The following is a 14,704-nucleotide window of genomic DNA, read 5'->3' as shown; positions in this document are numbered from 1 at the left end:
CAGCCTGGTGAGATGGTTTCATTTCTACCACCCTGCATGACAAAGATCACAGCTTTGTCTGCTCTCAGGCTGAGGGCAGTTAGCCTTCACAAGAGGACTAGTTTCTGAGGGTCAGATTGTGCTCAGGCTTGCATGCAGCACTGAGGCCAGGTACCAGGCCAGTCCTTGGACTCCCAAAGCACAAGGGGAGATGCAGCACAAGGGCTCACTTGCCTCCACGTCCACCAGAAGAGTGGAGAGGGAGGAACTGCTTCCTGCATCAGTGCTCCCTCTTCCCTCCAGCAATGAAGGGCTCCCTACAATGCAAGTGCCTCAACACAGCCTATGGCTTAATAGCTGTGTTCCTGCCCTCAGTTCTTACTGCCTTTGGTCATTCTGCAGGTGGGGAAGGTAGGGCCAGACATACGAAGGTATTTAGATCCTTAAAGGTGCAGAGCGGGGTTTACAAAAGGACCTGAAATCAGTGGGACTTAGGAGCTTTTCTAAATCCCACTAGGCACCTAAATACCTTTCAGTTTGGCCCTTAATCTGTTGGGGGATGGATTACCTCAAAAAACCCACTTTATGGGCTGCCAGGTTTTGGCCTGGTGTCTGCTGTAGCTGTAGGACATTGTCAGACATGCTGGTCTGGGTCAGATGGCCAGGGCTGTGCAGACTAGTAGTCTGGGTCCATCTACGAACCATGAGAAGTCCCTGCACTTTCTCATTAAGCTCAAGGAGCTGCCAACAGTTAGGAGCCTGGCTGCACTTGCCCTTTGCTGTGAGTACTGTCTACACTCATATCGATTAGTTATGTCTTTAATAAAATTGTGGTCAGTGTGCTCCTTTCCCTTAGAAGGGTGTCGCATCCTCCTTAAGCAGTGTACCCACGGCATTAAAGGAGCACAAGGATGTGGCGTATATTATACTGAACAATGAAAATATAGTTAAAAAGCATAGCATAGCAGGTCGTTGTCTTAGTTCTGTTTGGGTGATAGTTTTTAATATGTGATCCTAATTTTAGAGAGTTTATATTACAAGAATTAGAATAAAAATCTGGCCTTAGAGAGATCTTTTCTATCCAATGGGATGAAAGTAAAATTTTCATAAACGTTAGGGTAAGAGCCACTCTGGATAAATGAGGATTCTGCTGTATTTGGAGAGTTGCATATTTCTGATCTATAATCTGATTTAAAAGATTGGGGAAATTCCTTGCAGAAAGCAGTGTACTTATAAACAAATAATAAAACAGTATTAAAAGTTCAGAAAAGTGTTTTGAATCTTTCTTGCAATACATTCTAAAATCCCTCCTTGTTCCAAGTGCTATTTTGCATTACAAGTAGTGATAATTTAGGTGTTTGAGTTAGAAAAACCATTGGCATTTTATCACTTTAGGAATCTAACTGAGCATTAGGAGAGTTACTGGATTTAACACGGCTGTTGTGGATAGATGAGTGAAGATTATTCTTCTGTCCTTCATTAATTTAATGAGAAACACATACCTTAGTGTTGCTGAGAATCTAGCAAACTGTGGAAAAATTGTGTTGATTAAAAAATTTAAAAAATCCCCTGGAAGATTGCCTTTACTTCAGTGGGTTTGCTCTGTACTTCCTTTGACTGTTTCTTTTGTTTAGACCTTGTCTTTCCTTTAAAACTCTTTATACAACATTACTTTTTATCAAAGCCAAAGCAAATCTACATGGGGTAAATTGCAACTGATAAAAATAGTGATCACTAGAGCTGGTCCTCTGTTCTTGAAAATTATTCAAATAGTAGCTAATCAGTGCAATATACTGGGTGCATCTTTGTAGATATTCTTGTTAAAGAACCACCCTTATATTACATTGTGCATTTCTGAGGCACATTACGTTTCCAGATGACATACTGTTCTCTAGGAAGAAATGTTAAGCTGCTCTCAGCAAACTTTTAAACACCGGCATGGGTAGGCCTTTATTGTACAAGCCCTTGCAGGTGAGCAGCTGGGAGGTCAATGGTGTTTTCCTCCATGCCCAGGCAGGGTGTGGGGGCAGTTCTGGTTAAACACTCTGCACTGAGGAAGTAAGACTGAGATCTTCTCATGACCAGCTCCCTTCATCTCTTGAGTGCAGGACAGGAGAGTCTTTCCATGGATTTCAATAAGCTTTGGAGCAGGTGTGGGTGGGAAATGGGCAAGCCTGAATAGAGACAGGCTTAAGTGCATTCTTCATTCGTTAGCATGCTGACTTTGCTATGCGTTCCTCTCTTTACTAGAGCGACCAGACAGGAATAGCTTTGGAGCCTCACAGCAAGGGCCTGATCCCAAGCCCACTGAAATCAATGGGATTCTTTCCATCTTGTTCTCTGGGCTCTGGATCAGGCCCCAATATGGGATCAGCTTTCCCTGCTTATCCCTCTCTTGTTCATTTTACTTTGTGCTTATATGCTCAACGCAACATCTGTGCTGGGCAGGATCAACCCCTTAATGTGGTCTTTATGCCAGTCCCTGCAGTGAGGTAATGTAATGAGAGCCATGTGTTTTGTAGATAGCAGAAGGGAGATCTGTTCTGTTGCTAGGGGAAGCCTGCTGGAAGTGTCTGAGGTTAAGTTATGGAACCATGTTGATTACAGCGCTGTATTAGAGGAGGACATATTTATGTTAAATGCCTGAAATGGAAATTGGAATTTTATTGTTCACTGAGTTTTAATACTTTATTTCCTTAAGAGACTGCATCGTTGGATGCAGTGTGACATATTAGCCCCAAGTTTTCCATCCCAGCTTTCCATTGGTAGTCGTTTTGAGAAGTCTAGATTAGTAGATCGAAGTATGCAGCCTCGATGTAAAGAAGAGGTCTGTAAAGCCTTTTCCCAGGCCAGTTGGGGTTGAGACAGTTGATGCAAGGAGTATGAAGAGGTTACAGCGGAGCCTATGGAATCATATCCTACTTCGCTTGCTCATTTTCGTAGTCTCTTTGAAAGCTGCTCTCATGAATAAGATAAGAGGAATTTGGCCCTAGGTGATTTTCAGTTAACCTCCGTGACCACAACACTGACAGATACAGTGTATTCAATTTATATTGATCTATGTAGAAATCTTCATCAGTACAAATATCCTTATAACATCGATTAGATGGCGAAGAATCCAAACCAAATGAGTTCTGGCATTTCTACTGCAGACGTTCAACATGGCTATCATTTATTTCATCATTAGCAGGACATGGTGCAATCAGCTGACCTCTGTCACTCTAAATGGACGCCTCTTAATAAAAGCTGAAAAGTGAATTGATTTTCCCTCAGTCATGTAATAAGCATATGTCTTTGAGATCTAGTCTACTCTGATACATGTAAATCCCATTAAAATTAATGGGAGTGGGTTTCACCCCTGGGCTGATAGGAGTATAGATTATTTTAATGGCTCAATTATTTACTTTATTTGTGAAAGCAGCCTTAATGATCTTTGGTATCAAAAATCTTCTTAGGGAGAATCATGGGTATTGGTATCTTGGGTAGCTTCACCCTCAAATTTAAGCTCAAACCTACTGAAATCTGCTTAGATTCATAACTTTAGGACATGCCTCCTCACTGCATCCTTAATGGTGGGCTGATTGCCTTTTTGCAGGTATCAGCCCCACTATTAAGGTTGTGTTGAGATTTTCACTTAAAGCAGAAGTTAAATCCTCTTCAAACATATATGAATAATAAAATGTATCCCGCACAGATTTACGGCAATGGCTCTGATTAGAGGATAAATTTTCTGAGAATTTTCCAGTAAATCTATAAATTAGTTCGAGTTATAAGCATGTTAATATAGTTTCTTTAAGAAATTATTTGGTGAGTCTCATCTGTTTTTTTCCAGAGCTCTCCAGTAAATACATCCCTGATTGCTCAGTTCTGAATATTGACTCGTCTAGATTGTAGCAAAATATGAGGCATAGGCCACTTACTGACTTTATTATGATGTCAGTATTTTATTTATTAATATTTCTACTCATAAACCTTTCTGTCCACACCATGATAATAAATAACTGTCACTTAGAAATATTGTTTACAGTTCATTGTGAGTGTGAGGAAGGGGATCAAAATGAGTTTGTGCTGAAGTTCAGGCCTAGCGTTGGGAAATATTAAGCAGATGTTCTTTCATAGAGATCTATTAATGAACATTGTTTTGTTCTCTTCCTCTAGAAACAAGGATGGTGGTCTGCATACTGTTGTGGTGGATTCTAAAAGTGCTTACCCTGTCTTTCTTGCTGAAAACGACTCTGTCCTTAAATCCAGATGATCCCAATGTTTGTAGTCACTGGGAAAGGTAATGTATAAGCAGTGTCTTCTTTGTTAGATAGCCAGTTCAGATTTGTTCACTGTAAAGGCAGAATTATCACCTGGAGTCAAATTCTGTCACCACCCTGCATGAACAGACACTGATCTATGCTGCAGAGGCAACATTAGTGAGCACCTGTCTGGATTCAGAGCATCCAAAATAATCAGCGCCAGGGCTATGCATGAGGGAACATAGTACCATACTACTTATCTTCTGTCCTGCTCTGGAATGCTCCTTCGTGTACAGGAGCTCTCTCCGTGCATTCAGGGTTTCAGTCTCTCTCCCTCTTCAATTACGGGGTGCAGATTTCCAGGCAGGTGGCTGAGCGCAGTGCTTGCCAGCGTTGGCACTAAGTATTGATCCTTTGTTGGTACAATGTGCAGGTTTGTATTGTGCATTCTGAACTTCTTAGTTTCACCTGCGGAATTCCCATCGACATCAGTGAAAGTCCTGCATGTGAGACGAAGGCAGAATATGCAACACAGACCTCTAGACTAGAGAGCTCTGTGCGCTAGAGACCCCAATTGTGAATTAGGATAGTTTTGCTCACAACACATCTTTGTTATAGTGATAGGCTCTCATCCCATAACTGGGTCTGTGCAGGTGGGCTCTTGTGTCTGCATGGAGCCCTTTTGCCTTCAGTGGGGCTCCATATGGATGCAGGGGTCCATTTGCAGAGACCACAGATACTAAAGTTGCTGCACTTTTAGGTTTAACTCAGGGAGCTTCCATCCCAGTTACGTGTGTTATTCCAACGTAGGAGTGAATGGGGCCCTAACATTTCTCCGTAGCTCATACTACAGCAAGCATGGATCCTGTAACCAGAGTAAATATGCCTATGTCGCACAGTGGCATTTCTGAAGTTCATTATGGTTTGATTTTTGGAGGTTTTTGTTAGAGCGTGAAGTGGCTTACAGGACAAATGCAGCTGCAAAGAGAAGCATGTTCATGTGCAGAAATGGTATTTTGCAGTCCTGGTTTGGGAGATGCATTCAGAGCACAGGAATAAAATATTGATTTTGTGTGAAGAAAGTCAGCAACCTAGAGGCCCAGTGAAGGAGAAACAAAAATTAAATAGCGAAATTGATTGTTTGTACTGACCAAGACGACTGTGTTACTTTGATGTTAATAAATCAACCGAAAAAGATTAAGTTGGTGTAAGGCTGGGTAACCAATAAGATCATAAAATAATAATAAAGATTCGTGAATGTTATTGCTTTACATTAATAACGAGCAATGTAAATAAAAAACCCACCACCAACAAAAACCTCCAGCAAGTTGTTATACAGAGAACAAAAGTGATTGTCTTGTGAAAGCCCGGGCTGCCCAGGTAGTAGGGAAATACGACCGGTAGATCAATGTATTAATCGCCCAATCAACTGACTTCAATGGGAGTCAACTCTCCAGGCAAATATTTTGACATTGTTGGTTATTAAGAGTGCAGTTCTGAAGCCTTTAATCATGCAAGCAGTCCCATTGAGTACAATGGGATTGCTTGCGTGATCAAGACCACTGATTTAATTAAGGGCTTGCAGGATTTAGCTCATAGGTCCAGGTTCTGCAGTGAGCAAAGCCAGGGTGCAGGGAAGATCTGTGCAGGATCCGGTCCTTAGGGTGCACGATTCTCAGCTTTGTGTTTGACTGTCTGGCAACACGCGCACCTAGGAGGCTATGGGTAGAATTTTTGAAAGCATTTAAGTGATCTAGGAGCACTGTGTCACAATTCAACAAACTGCCCCAGTATTTCCCCTCCTTGTTCCCTTAAGGACACCCAACCCTAGGCTCCCAATTCCTCAGCTGTCACCTATCTTGGGTAGAAACCCACGTCTTTCCCCCCCACACACACTTCTGACTGGGATTTTTCCAGGCTGCCAAGTACCCTGCTTACAGTGAGTTGTCCCCAGCAAGTCAGACTGCCTGAAGAGTCTGCACTTTGCTTTCTCTGCGAAGGCTTATGAACAGCTGGAATTGCCAGCCATTAAAAATTACCACATGGCTCTTTATAAGCAAGTACCTTTATTCTTAAGGTGAAAGCCTTTCAGAGAAAATGTACTGAAAACAATAAAAGAACCTACACACATGCTGATAAGCTTACCAGAGATCACCCCAACTCCAACAAGGGCTCTGGTCGGAGTCAGTCCTTCACACCCCACCAAGGGTTCTTTACCCATGAATAGGTTAGTCTTTCCTTTACACATCTTGGCCTTTAATCTTCAGGTTATAAGAGTGACAGTGGCCCTCTCCTTAGGGTGCAGCTTCAAAAGTCTGGGTTTTTGCATTACTAGAGGTGGGAAATTTGCATTCACCTCCCCCTAGAGATTCCCCAGGCTAACATTGGACACTGTTGGTCCCAAAAGTCCATTTTTGTCTGGCCCATTGTTCAGTGTAGTTCTTTCAAGTTTATAGCATTTCCCAGGGTTCAAATCCCATCTGCCCTGCTAGAGAAGTTGCATGCAGTCCCAGCCCACAATAATACATAACCTTTGCATTTAATACAATGGACTCCAAAGATGCTTAAAACTTAATTCAGTAAGGTTCTTCAAGGATGCCATACCTCTCACTCCCACATCAATGGGATTTGTGCTTCTAAGTCACTTAAACTCTTGAAAATACCAGCCTCAACTAAATAAATATAATTAATAATAGTAAAGTAGTACCTGTTGCACAAAATAAGTAATATGTAGGGATGGGGGATGACTGCTGACATCTTACCAATGTCTTCGGTCTTTGTAATTTTTAACCAGTTTACCCAATTTCTGCACATTGCAATCTGTTCAGGTCTGTAAAAGATATCACATTCTGTCCAAATCTCAAAACCTTACCATGCCCAGACAGCACTTAACTCATAATTTTATGATCTGCAATTAGTTCCCAGGTTATTTCTGCTACAAATTACATAGGATTAAATTTGTGCAGTTTAAAAATAAACACCCTTGAGACCCTTTATAAATTATCCCCAGTTTGATTGGTGCTCCCAGTATTTGTTGAAGTAATGATGCTCCTTCATCATAAAATGAAATGTAAGAATCCCACCATGCTGGTAAAACTCAGCAGCATTAAGTTAGTATGTGCTCACATTAGCATTTTGGTATGCAAGCAAAAATTAACAGTCCTAATAGGAAGACCCCTGATTATGATTTAAAGACATGGAGCATTTTTTTAGATCTTCTAAGCCAAACCATTTTGCTCTACATAAGTTTTGTTTTAGAAAAAGTAAAGTGTGTACCTGTTGCCCTTCCCAGCTTTTAAAACACGTAATGCATTTTTGGGGAACATTTATTCTTAACTCCGAAAGAAGTGGATTTTTAAATCAGTTGGAAATACTCCATAAATGTCTAAGTTGTGCCTTATATGCAATGGTCCGAGCTGGGAGCAGAAGCTCTAGGAGGGATTCTGCCTCTAGGTGAAAGTGGGGAGGAAAAGGAGGACGATGTCTTTGGGCTTTGGATCAGGCCCATAGTTCCCAAGGCTGTTGATTTAGTTATTTCTCAGGCTGGAATTAGGTGTGGGTGCAGGTCAAGGAAGCAGAGTTTTTCTTTCACGTTGTAAAGAACTGCCTTTCCCTCTTTTTCATTGTCTGTTCCTAGCTATGCCGTGACCGTGCAGGAATCTTATGCTCACCCTTTCGATCAGATCTATTATACGAGATGTACTGATATACTGAACTGGTTCAAGTGCACTAGACATCGGTAAGTGCTGTTACCAAGATATTTTAATCTATTTTGCCTTTTCATCTCCCCGTATATCCACACCTTTGTGTTACCTTCCTGATACCAAAGGAAACACAGGCTTTTCTGCAACAAAATCCTCCTGACTAATGATATGTATTTCAGAAGACTTTGCACTGAGAAATCCAGAGTTCAGGGCAATTTAGGAAACCAGGAGAGGGACAGTGACTCTCTCCTGAACTTTGATCCAGCTACATTAGGGGTTCTCAGACTGGGAGCCCTCAGGGGATTGCAAGGTTATTACATGGGGGGTCGCGAGCTGTCAGCCTTCACCCCAAACCCCGCTTTGCCTCCAGCATTTATAATGGTGTTAAATATATAAAAAAGTGTTCTTCATTTATAAGGGGGGTCGCACTCAAAGGCTTGCTATGTGAAAGGGGTCACCAGTACAAAAGTTTGAGAACCACTGAGCTACATAAAGTAGTTCGATTGCCTTGTGCAAGATGGAACCAAATGGCTTGGAATGTGTCAGAGTCTTTCTTTCTCTTTTAGACTGTTATTTTGAATGTGGGTCAGGTTGGTGATGACTAGAAATGGGACCAAGCTACAAAGTTTGCAGCCAAATCTGAAGTTGAAGTTCCCATAACTTTGGAGTTTGGGACCCATCTCCATCTCTAGCATGGAGTGAAAGGTGTTGCCATCCGATCAGATTCTCCTGGGTGGTGTGAAATCAGCTATTGGCAGCTTGGCTCCCAGTAGAAAGTCATTTAAATAAACACCCAGCTCAACTGATCCTCTTGTGGGGTCTCCTCCTGCCAGCAGCTACTAATTGGTCTCGATTCCCATTGACTCAGTGGCAACTGAGGGCGCTCAACACCTTGTAGGTTTGGAACTCCATTTTAGTTTCTGTGGTCTGGTGCCCAGAATTGGCCACAGAAGTTGAACTGCTCATGCCAAGACTATTGTTTTGGCTGGAGTATAGCAGACTAGGTGGGGTTGACTTGTCGAATAGAAAGAACATCAAAGGCAGAGCCAAAGTACATTTTCCAAAGTATTGTCCTCTCTGCTGCATGGACAAAGCTAAAACTCCTATTGTGGCTTTTTTTTTTTTTTTTTGCATTAGCGGCTGCTGATCGGGAAAGCTGCCTTACGGTGCTTTCTTGATTGCAGTGTTACGCCATCTTGCAAGGGAGTGAAGTCTGGGAATAATTACCGAGTGGAGACAATACACTTTGGGGGTTAATTTCCCCATCTACTGTAACGAACTAGAGATACAGCTTGCCTCGCAATAGATCCTTGTGTGGCATACTGAAAAGGTAGTTTCCATAGAAGATTGTGTTGATCCCATCGCTGATAGCTGACCTTGCTGAAACACAGAAGAATGGTTATTCTTGAAAAAGCTGCTTGACCTCTCTTTAGTTCTGTGACAATGTTCTCAGATAGTAGTACCAAGAAGGGCTATGTAGACTGATAGTTGCGAATACTGTGTTTATAATACATGTTCTATTGCAAGTTTCAAAATACATATTGATTTTTTAATGGTGTTTTTTTAATATCAAAAGCCTTCATGCATTTTAAAGTAATTATTGAATGCTCTCCTTGCTATAATTTAACACAAATATAATTCCAACCGTAGGCATTGATTTCCAATACTGTCAAATGGCTTTCTGTCTTGCAATTTAGAATAAGTTATAAAACAGCATATCGAAGAGGACTAAGAACAATGTATCGGCGAAGATCTCAGTGCTGCCCTGGATATTATGAAAGTGGAGACTTCTGCATACGTATGTATACCATTTGGATTCATACATTACAATTAAAAAATATCTTCACCCAGAAGGTGCAGAAAAATCAAAGATGCTAATACAATAGTAATCAATAAAATTGAGGGCTGATTTCAGAGCTACTGAGCATCCACCGCTCCTTCAACTTCAGTTAGAATTGTGGGTGCTCAGCATCTCTGAAGGTCAGATCTTTACAGTCTGAGGCCCTGATTCAGGAAATCATTCCAGTTCAGGACAGTACTTCAGCACACACTTAACTTTAAGCACATGCCTAAATCTCAGATAGTTTGCATTAGTGTTAGGTGCCAGATGTTTGCCACATTACTTTAAAAAATAGTAATACTCTGAGTTTCCAACCAAAATATCAGGGCATGATAGCACAGTGTATCTTTCTGGTATAACATTTGTCTACCTGGTTCTTTCTCTTTCTAATGTGTCATGTCCCACACTGGTTTTGTCCATATTCATTTTCAAGAGCTATTTCCACTCTAAAGATCAGGTTCTTCACTGATCCTTAACTGCAGTCATCACAGAACCCACCAAAGGGAATTCCCCTCTTGTTCTAGGAGAGTGACTTAGCTGGAGCAGATTGTGTGGTCTTTATTTTCACTGTTAAAAAAGCTGTATTTTTTAAAATTTCAGAGTAACTAATGTGCATGAATCTATCCGAGCTATCCCAAGGTAAAAACACAGAAGTCCAGGCACATCAGTTTTACCAGGAGGTATACAGCTCTATACACCTTCCAGGGGTTAATCTCAGTGAGTTTATCTCACATTAAAACTGAAGTGCCCGGTCTTCACTATGTTTTACCAAGGGATAGCTCTCACTCATTTATGTGCATTGGTTTCCCTGAAGTGCAAAATACACCCTTTTCAACACTGAAGACAACTTAGGTCCTTCCCATCTCTTCCCCGTCTCATCCACCACCCCGTCTTTGTTGTCTTTAACCATCCTGCCACTTTCTGTTGTGTGTGTGTGTGTGTTTTTTTTAAACATGGTGATCACTACCCTGCTACTGTCACTGGACCCTCTCTCTCCTAGAGGCTTAAAGTATCCTGCTCCCTCCAATGGCAGAATTCCCAAGAAGAGATCAGGGGTCACTGAGAAATTAATCTCATTGAATTCCCTTCCAATGCTGCCTTAATGAGAGGAGGGGGAATAGTCTGGAGACTGGATTCACCCTCCAAACGACACAGATCCCGGGTCCCACTGGGGAAATGAAGCTCCAGCCACTGCAGAAGAGATGCATCTCCACATTGCTTCACTCAGCCAGTCCTTTAAAATCTATTTCATTAGGATTAGTGGGAGTAGATGGCATGTGGCGAGGGGAGACTATATCCCACAGTGTGTATGATGATCAAAAGAAAGTTTGATTAAAAAACAGTGTGTAGATTAAAGGCTAATTGGGTCTTCTTTCATTAATAGCAGCCTTTATTTCTTGCAAAAGTTAAATAGCTTTGTAATTAACAATGACATGCTTAGGCTGCTGAAGGCTGAGTTAAACTCTATTTCTGGCTCTTTCTTGGATTAAAAGCAGGAGAGAAGGCTTTTTTGTTATTTGATCCTTTTCCCCTCTTGTTTGTTGTCCCTTTAAAGAGGAATGTCAGATTCTTTTTTCTCACCTGTTGTGTTGGTATTTCCAGTGTGAATTAGCACTGATATAATCTAGCTTGCTTAGTCTTAACTACTCAAGTAATCCAGAGATGCTTGGCTCTGCCTTTCGTTCGGTGGTGCCTTTTTTCACCCTTCTCATGTCAGTGATGATGATGCACTATGAAAAGTGGTAGATAGGGAGGGGGTCAGATACTTTTCTTTTTTGAATTGTAAGTCCACCCAATTCTGCATTGTCTAGTTGGAGTGAGATCTCTTTGGGACAGGGACCAGTCTTTTTACATGTCTGTAAAATGCATAGAACAGTTCAGAGTGCAGTGTAACACTAATTGCTAATTCAGTGTCCTGTCTCTGCTAGGTTCTCATCTTTAGTTCCTTGAAGTCCCCAAGAAAACTCCCATTGCCTTCAGCAGGAGTGCAAGCTGGCCTCTGTGGCTGGGATCATTTTGTTAGTGATGAATTTGGGATACAATAAATCAAAGGATTGACCTTGTTGCTAAGGAGTTGGACTAACATTGGCAGCTGCTTTGTGACGTTCCTGCTCACGAAACTCTGGCTGAATCGTTTGGTTACAACTTATATGACCCCTCGCTAGTTAAATACTGGTAATTTTTCAACAGAGAGTGCCATTGGGGCTGAATTGTACTGAGCAGAGTGCTGCTTTTCCATTATAGAGGAATGTTTATTAGGAAGTGCATTGAGCCCATCAATCTCATTTTATTGGTGACCTAAGATGGATGCGACTCACGTCCAGAGGTGAAAGGCTAGAGAATTAACCTACTTCAGCATCTTACCATATAGCTTTGGGAATTTAACTTTGAGGGAGGAGTTTGTCTTTGTGGCATTTGCTTTTATTGCCTCACTAGGCAAGATTAAAAAACAAAACAATCAGACATGAAAAGTGCACACTTTTTTCCCCCTTTGGTGTCTTAAAAATGGTCCCTACCAGTCTGGGAGTTGTACAAAATGATATCCCCCTCTCTACATATATTTATACGTGACAGAGCTTTCCAGTGAGCTGCCTCTGAAGACAAACTGCATCCTCCGGGTAGTAGATTAGAGCAACTATGATTTAGTATACTTTGTTTGCTAAGGGAAGCTTTTGGCGAAGCAAGTGCATAAACTACAGAATCTTTTTTTGAAACAACAAGGGTTCAAATGCCCTTCAGGAAGGATTTTTAAATTGTACCAACTAGATTAGCATCTGTGGTAAATAAAGCAGCTTTGAATGCTTCCTACTGCTTTAAAAAAGAACGTTACATGGGTCTTTTGTTGTTTTGCCCTTTGAGCAGAGCGTAATTGAGGATTTCCCTTTAAAAAGTGCGGCAGGTGGAAAGAGCCCCTAATTCACTAAATGGACTGCTTTTTGTCTGGGAGACCAGTGCTTTCTTCAGTCTGTCCCTTTTAATCTTTTCTTGCAGATCAGATTTATATAAAGCATCCACAGGAGAAATTTGTCCTAGGTAGCACAAGGGGCAGAGATCCAGGCATTACAAAAGTGTAGGGGAAGGCAGAAAGCACCATATTCTCCCCACCACCCCAACCCTTGTATATTGATCCTTGGCAGGAAAAAAAGTCAAAGGGGACAGGACAATGGAAATTCACTTTTTCTTCATATTTTGGGTTATGGAGTATTTCAATTACCAGATGGCTTTTTATTTTTAATTTTCAAGGCTAGTATTCTGTTTCCATTCACTTTCTCATATCTATCCCTATGCAATGTGACTGGATGGCTCAGAGGTTCGATAATGGCAAATGGAGTTCTTTAGCTTGAGGTTGTTGGTTCAAACCTGACCCAGGTCAGTCGTGTCTGAACCTGGTTGTGTCGTGGTGGTGCTCTCTGGGATGAAGCTAGGTGATCTTAGCTTGCCTCCCGTGGGCAATTATTTGTGTTACAAAACTATTGTCAGTATTACGACTGATTGGCCCCCTTCCTAGCAGTCTTGATAGAGAAACTGTGGATTTCACTGGTGGAATCTCTACTCTGTCAGCCAGAGTGGTGCTCCATCACGGTCCGTTGAGGCACATGAGGATGTTTGTGGTTCTGTCAGTTGCCAGCTCAAGTTGCAACCTTTGAATTCTCTTTCGAGCAATGAAGAATGACATTCCCATCAGACAGAGGACGGGGAGCTGCGCTTGCCAGGTCTGGGGGCAGCCTATGAGCACAGCAGGGCCTGCCTGATTCACTAGAGGAAGTCAAGAAGTCTCTTAAGCCCAACGGCCGCAACTAATCTCTGGTTGCTCAATGCTTATGCCCACAGCTACGATTTCTTCTGTGCTTGCCTTGTTCCCAGCCTTCTTCCAGCCCTGCTCCTGCCCAGTCTGTTCCAGCCCTGCTTCCCTACTGGAGTCCTGGCTTTGGTTCCTGACTTTGGCTCAGACCCTTTGGCTCTGATTACTGGCTGTGACCCCTGGCTTCAGTTTCTTGCTCCTGCTCTGATCACTAGATCTGATTCCAGTTCCAGCTACTAGGCCTGACCACCCACATCTGGGTTCCTGACAGTTATTACAATAGTAAGATAAGGTGGTATTATGTATGAGTGAGTTTTGGAAACGGGTTTTTATCATGATTTTTAAATAGTATATTCCATAACTAATATTTTAAATAATATCAGCGACAAATTGCCATATATAATTTTGTATTCTACTCGTGTGACAATTCATACCTTAGCATTATGCTGGGTTTACAATATTGCATATATGGTGTCATTTTATTTAAAAAAAAAATTATATGAAAATATTGTTGGCGCCATCTGGCCTGATTGTGAAACATCTGTGCAGTAGAAGTAACAATTCTAAAGCTTCCTGCCATCTGGATGAATTCCAGTACTTGCAGTTTGATGCATGTGATGCAACAACGCACTGACACAGCAGTCAAGGGTTCTTATGATGAAATGAAAAATAGTGGTGTCTGTGATCAGTGTAAAAGTCGGACAGTTGAGGAAAACTCTGAATCAGCAGTTTGAACTTCCTGAATAGTCATAGCAGTTGGTTGTATCATGTCAGATTTGTTGATTTCCTCCCCCCCCGGCCCGTGGATCATTAAAATCTTAAATGTTGGCCTGTGATTTTAAATTTCTCTTGGCCAGCAGTCCTGTAACTTAAAGTATATTTTCTAAGGGTATGTCTACACTACGAAATTAGGTTGAATTTATAGAAGTCGGTTTTTTAGAAATCGTTTTTATATATTCGAGTGTGTGTGTCCCCACAGAAAATGCTCTAAGTGCATTATCTCGGCGGAGTGCTTCCACAGTACCAAGGCAAGTGTCGACTTCTGGAGTGTTGCACTGTGGGTAGCTATCCCACAGTTCCCGCAGTCTCCGGAAATGAGATTCAAAAGTTCGCGGTTCTTTTCCTGTCTACCTGG

The 14,704-nt window shown here is 41.7% G+C and overlaps 1 protein-coding gene across 15 annotated transcripts in view; it reads left to right on the top strand.

Moving 5' to 3' along the window:
• Positions 1–14,704, top strand: part of MEGF11 (multiple EGF like domains 11) — a 382,208-nt gene that overhangs the window by 105,502 nt on the left and 262,002 nt on the right. For all 15 annotated transcript variants that reach the window (XR_012154103.1, XR_012154102.1, XM_073304382.2 and 12 more), the window contains exons 3-5: positions 4,138–4,261; positions 7,861–7,962; positions 9,625–9,725. Coding sequence is in view for 13 of the 15 variants with exons in the window: in XM_073304382.2 (XP_073160483.1) it covers positions 4,146–4,261; positions 7,861–7,962; positions 9,625–9,725 (319 nt within the window). In the remaining 2 variants the exon portion in view is untranslated. The remainder of the gene's footprint in view (positions 1–4,137; positions 4,262–7,860; positions 7,963–9,624; positions 9,726–14,704) is intronic.

This window comes from Lepidochelys kempii, chromosome 10 (assembly GCF_965140285.1).
Source record: "Lepidochelys kempii isolate rLepKem1 chromosome 10, rLepKem1.hap1, whole genome shotgun sequence".
Taxonomy (NCBI): Eukaryota; Metazoa; Chordata; order Testudines; family Cheloniidae; genus Lepidochelys; species Lepidochelys kempii.
This window is presented reverse-complemented; position numbering and strand designations above follow the sequence as displayed.